At 47.1% G+C, this 5,867-nt stretch overlaps 1 protein-coding gene across 1 annotated transcript; it reads right to left on the bottom strand.

Moving 5' to 3' along the window:
- Positions 1-209: 209 nt before the first annotated feature.
- On the bottom strand, positions 210-3,726 carry KCNE4 (potassium voltage-gated channel subfamily E regulatory subunit 4). The gene is made up of 2 exons (XM_060193667.1): positions 3,595-3,726; positions 210-2,355 (listed from the first exon to the last, which is right to left on the bottom strand). Exon 2 carries the CDS (start codon positions 2,325-2,327, stop codon positions 1,809-1,811), a length of 519 nt encoding a protein of 172 aa, XP_060049650.1. The 5' UTR covers positions 2,328-2,355; positions 3,595-3,726; the 3' UTR covers positions 210-1,808.
- Positions 3,727-5,867: the final 2,141 nt, after the last annotated feature.

Below are 5,867 nucleotides of genomic sequence, written 5' to 3'. Positions count from 1 at the left end.
AAAGTCTCAGAATTCAAGTGATTCCAGGCAAGGGGCCAAACTGAGCTTGGCTTCTTTCACCTCTAACAGCCCCTCTTTGGAGCAAGTCAACACTCTGAAGTTTAAAGTGAACTGGGGCGGGGAGGCAGGGGAGGACCTAAGTTTCCTCTCACACTAAGGAACTGATAAACCAGCCCCTGCACTGTTAACTCTTCCATGGGAGCTAGAGGTTTTTGGTTTTTTTTTTTTTTTTTGCTTCCTCCACTCCATGGAGAATATCTTTATTGAAAATTTTGTTACTAGAATTCAGTGTGACCTTTGAGTACATTTCTCTTCTTCCTTCAAGGGTCGAAAGGACCTGCTACCAAGTTACAGATCACAGGGACACATGGAAACATTGGTTTGTGTTCTAGAGAATTCAGTTTTTGATCTTCAGGTCCCCTTAGCCAGCCTAGTATCATTCCACCACCCCCCAACAACAACTTACACAGATACAATGTGGCACCTGCCTCTTTGACTCACTACTGGGAAAACTCTGGCAGGTTCTGAGGGTGATTCACTCTGACTATCACGGGACTGTGTGTCCTGAGTCCCCTGTTACTCTTTTAAGAGAGCAAATCACTTCTTGGACTAAGGGCAGGAGGATTCTGTCCAAGCTTTTTCACACCAGGCCCTGCAGAATGTATCACAGAGTCTTAAAAAACTTGAAAGACATCCTCCCAGTCCCCTGGGGATATGGCTTACCAGGAGTCTCATGAAGGCAGTAAGCCTCTCTGGCTGACCGAGGCAGGACCACACAGAGAACGGGTTTCAGAGCTGGGGAGCAGGAAGCACAGGACTTGGACCCTAGCTCTGAGTGTACCCTTCTAGATCTCAGCTACGTGACAAAGTACCAGATCCGAGAGACCCACATTCCGTCCCAAGGCTGGGGGAGGGGAAAAAACAATAATAAAAACAGCAGCAAAGCAAACAGCTTGGCCTCATCCAACCCCAGCCGTAACCCGTAACCCGGCTGGAAAGAGAAGAAGCCTCTGTGTGGCCATTCAGAGTGCAGGTCAGCTTCCAGGGGAAGAGACCTACCAGACAAAGACATCACGCCAGCATGAAACCGCTGGACTCAGGGAGGTCAGATTCAAGGTCAGGGGTTCAAACAAAGGGGCAAACTTCGTATCATGTGCCACCATCCCAAGCAATGTGAGCAGGCTTCCAAGTTACATGTTCTTCACCCTCACCTCCTCAGGGTATACAGACCCAGTCATGTTCTGACCTCCAGCTTGCTCCCCTCCAAATTCATCCATCCAGCTCCCCTCCCTCCTCCTCCTGAACCCCAAAGTTCCCACAGGTACACAGGAGAGGTACTTATAGCCCATCAGATCTAGAAGAACAGAGCTCTGGGCACATTAAAAAATCACACCCTGTCCCTCTGCATATCCTGGGCATTCAGACGGCAGCCCTGGGAGTGGAAAGAGGCTTCAGGAGTGACCCAGGGGGTTCAGGGAGCCGGCAGCAAGCACACAGACCTGTCACTGTCTTCACAGGAGCCTGACCACCACCACTACCACCACCCCCCCAGAGTTAAGCACTAGCTGTGCATCTTCAAGGTTTTTTGTTTGTGCAGCAGCTGGGCCCACACCACAGGCAGAACATGGGCTGAGCCCCGCCCCGCTCCCCCCTGACCTACCCCTTTCTGGGGGTGCAGGGGTGGGGGTTCCCAGAGGGTCTCTCCAAAGTACTAGTCACACCGCAAAAGTGACACCGAACACCGAAAGTGTCCTTCGTCTCTCCAAGGACCCTGGCCCGCGGGGCCACCTCCAGAGGCCCAGTGGGTGCTAGGAATTCTGGTGGATGTTCTCCGAGGAGGAGCCCTCACTGCTCTCATTCAGGGGCGTCTCCAAGGTCTCCTCCAGCTCGTTGTCCGCTACCTCCTCCTGGATGGTGAGGTGAATGTCGGGCGAGGAGGACTCAGAGCTCAAGCTGTCACCCTCCATGGAGCAGAGGGTGCAGGCCAGGGCGGGTGCCATGCTGTCATGCAGCATGTTGAGCATCCCGGGCACCTGCAGGGACCTCAGGCCCGACACCAGGGGCAGCGGCTTCATGGCCTCGCCCCACAGCTGCTCCTCGTCCTTGTAGAGTAGCAGGAGGCTGGCCTTCTTCTCCCGCCGCTTGGATTTCATGTAGCCCAGCATGATGCCAATCAGGAAGATGCCATAGAAGGACATGACCACCAGGATGTAGAAATACTCGTTGCCATTGCTACCACCAGCACTGCCGGCCACGGGGGACTCGAGGGCGCTGCTGGAGGCAGCCGTGCTGGGGGTCGTGCTGTTCAGAGACTCCATCTCCAGCATCTGAGCGCCGCTCACTCACTGACCCGAGCTGGGGAGAAAGCCTGCAGGTTAGAACTGTCCACCAGAGAAATGTTAGGGGGAAGATGACCAGAGGGCTCTCCAGTTCCATCAGGACTCAGAGAGAAAAGGAAGGACATTGGGAAGTAGTAACAGGTATGTAAGTATGACTGAGGAAGGAAGAGAAAGCAGGACCATAGAAAAAAGGGGGGGCAGGGGTAGAGAGCATAATGGTTATGCAAAGAGACGCTCATGCCTGAAGCTCCAATATCCCAGGTTCAGTCCCCTGCACCACCATAAGCCAGAGCTGAGCAGTGCTCTGGTAAAAAATAAAAAAAGAAAAAGAAAAAGAAAAAAGAAAAAAAGAAACAAGAACCCATATCTGTTACCTTGGGAGAACTAATGCAGTTTTCAATTGAGGGAATATGGACACAGAATTCTGGAGCTGGGAACAGTGCAGAATTATACCGTTAGCTTTTAATTTTGTAAACCAATATTAAATCACTCATAACATTTAAAAAAAAAAAAAAAAAGAATTCTCCACTAGGTGGGAGGGGACTATGCAGGAGGTTCGAGGAAATGCAATACCCAACAAGCATGAGAAAGAACCCAAAAATATTTCTGCAAAGAGTTAACAGGGCCAGACAGTGATGGGGTCAGGGGAGGAGGACTTTGATTATTAGTGTACATCCATTATGTTTGCATTTCCATTCAGTGAGCATGCAAAAAAAATGTTTTAATCATTCAAAAAAGAAAGAAAAAGGATGCCTATAAGCCAAAGCATAAAAGAAACACATAGCATTTTAAAGACATTTTTAAAATAAGCTCAAAAGTATTTCTTCTTTTTTACGTGTTTTTTTTTTAAATTCATGATTAATAGTGGCTTCCAAAATTGCAAGATTACTGGATATAGTGAGTTCCATCCCACACCGACCCACTAGGAGACTTTTTAAGATTAGTTCTGCAGAAAGAAGCAAGTTTGCATGTGGCTGCTCAAGGCTGAAACTATTTTTAATTCAAAGTAAACTTTCAGAGTTTATGAGAATCATAGTGTGACACTGGGCTGGGGACACAGGGCTCTGGTGAAGAATGCCGTAACTTATAAACACCATGTATGGGTATAACAGCCTTATAACAATTTCATAAAACACTTAGATCACTAATAATTTCCTCTTATTATCTTTAGACAAAAAGGAGAGAGAGAAATAGCACTATCTACTAGCTGTATCCTTTCAAAGGTTTCTGAAGCAAGGTAGCAGCCATAACTTACCAACAGCAGGCAAATGCGTCCTGAGTTCTGAATCCCCAAGTCCTGAAGGGCCAAGTTCAAGAGTGTCCTTACTCCACACGGGGGCTCAACACTCTGACTCTCTAGCCCGGCCCTTGGGATATATAGTCCAGAACCACATCGTCACGTGCTCCTTCTGGGAGGGAAATTTACAACAGAGCTCGGTCCTGGGCAGGGTGAGCTGTGAGCTCCCAGCGCTGCAGCTGAGCTCACGGAACCTCACAGCTGTGAAGGGAAAAAGGCTGAAAAGTGGAAACAGCTTCTCTGTCCTCAGCACAGAGCCAAACACTCCAGGTGGCCTGTGGGGGGCGGGGTGAAAAGGAGAGAGACGAATGTTCTGCCTTGGAAATGCTACTCCAGGTGTTGACTCTCACTGAAAAGCCCTTCGTGTTTCATCTGCTTCATCGGGAATCATCATCACCGTTTTCTTTTTTTTCAGAGATGATCAGATGCCATAATCTAGATAAAAGGTGGGAGGAGGCAAGTGTAGGTTTTCACCATTGGGAGACCAGAGCTTCTGTCCATTCTTGCACCAACTGTGAAAATTTACTGAATTTTTGCTGAGCATTTTGTGAAACTCAGATCCCTGATCTGCAACAGTGTTGAGCGTTGGGAAAAGGACAATTTAGTAAATGGATTTATGAAGTGTGACCGCTTCTTATGACTCCTTTCTTCTTAACTATAAAAATTAGAGGGGCTGGCAGGAGAGCTCACGTGAATAATCCACTGCTGTGCATACAACTCAGGATCCAGCCCAGTCCCTATCATATTGAAGGAAACTTTGGTGCTGTGATCTTTTATGCTCCCTGTCTCTAGCTCTCAATTAAAGAAAAAAGGAGACAGAAGGCAGGAAGGGAGGGAGGGAGGGAGGGAGGGAGGGAGGGAGGGAGGGAGGGAGGGAGGGAAAGGAAAAGGAGTAAGAGAGGAGAAGAGGGAAAGGAAAAAGAGAAGAGAAGAAAAGGAAAGGAAAGGAAAGGAAAGGAAAGGAAAGGAAAGGAAAGGAAAGGAAAGGAAAGGAAAGGAAAGAGAAAAGGGCTGGGGAGACAGCATAATGGTTCTGCAAAAGCCTTTCAAGCCTGAGACTCTGAGGTCCCAGGTTCAACCCCCAGCCCCACCATAAGCCAGAACTGAGAAGTGTTCTGCTCTCTCTCTCTCTCTCTCTCTTTTTCCCTCTGTATCCACACTTTCTTATTAAAATAATAAACTAAATAAAATATATTTTTTAAAAAATTTAAAAAGGAAAGGAAAGAAAAGAAAAGAAAAGGAAACGAGATCAGGTGGTGGTGCACCTGGTTAAGCACTCCCATCACAGCGCTTAGGGATCTAGGTTCAAGCCCCTGGTCCCAACCTGCAAGGGAAAAGCTTGGTGAAGTGCTGATGAAGCAGCACTGTAGATCTCTCTCTCTCTCTCTCTCTCTCTCTCTCTCTTTCTCTCTCTCTCTCCATATCTCTCTCTTTCCCTCTCTCTCCATATCTCTCTATCTCTCTCTCTCCCTCTCCTTCCCTCTCAATTTCTGTCTCTATCCAATAATAAATAAACAAATAAAAGTTACCAAAAAAATAAAGGAAACTGCTGAAGCAGCCCAGCCTGTTCTTGTACTTCAAGCTCACAAATCTTTTTTCGTTTTAACTTAATAATGATGTAATAATGATTAACAAGATTTTAAGGTAACAGGGGTATAATTGCATACAGTTTCCACCACCAGAGTTCTGTGTCCCAACCTCTCCACTGGAAACTTTCTTATTCTTTAATTTAAAAATATATATTTTTCTAGATTTTTTTTTTCAAAAGTTAGTGGAAGGGGAAAGTAGAGTGCTGTGGGTAGGACTTGCTGTAACTGTTATCTTATAATTCTGTCAGTTAATATTAAATCACTAATAAGAAAGAAAAATTTATGCGATGCACAGTGTCCAACAGAAGCTACTTACACTGCCCTCTGCCCTGTCTCCAAGGCCAGAGAAGGAGTCAGGAGTCCTGCTAAGCACAGTGTCAGCTCTGAAGACTTCCACAGAGCCTGTGTTACAGTGATCACTGCAGTCAGAATTGGAAAGGGAATTGAAGCCTTAGATGTCAGTGCATGGCCTCCCTGGGGTGCTCATTCTGCAGAAGTCAACTGGCTCGTCCTCTCTCTACAGCTAGGAACTGTGAACTGATTGCCTCCAGAGGAGCTGGGATAATCAACGCACAACAGAGCATCTCTTGCAGTTCTGCTGCAGTTGAAGTGAAATTATGGGAGGGTTGGGGGAAGCAGTGG

Source organism: Erinaceus europaeus, chromosome 7 (assembly GCF_950295315.1).
Source record: "Erinaceus europaeus chromosome 7, mEriEur2.1, whole genome shotgun sequence".
Lineage (NCBI taxonomy): Eukaryota > Metazoa > Chordata > Mammalia > Eulipotyphla > Erinaceidae > Erinaceus > Erinaceus europaeus.
The sequence above is the reverse complement of the archived record's forward strand: the minus strand, read 5'-3'. Positions and strand labels throughout refer to the sequence as shown.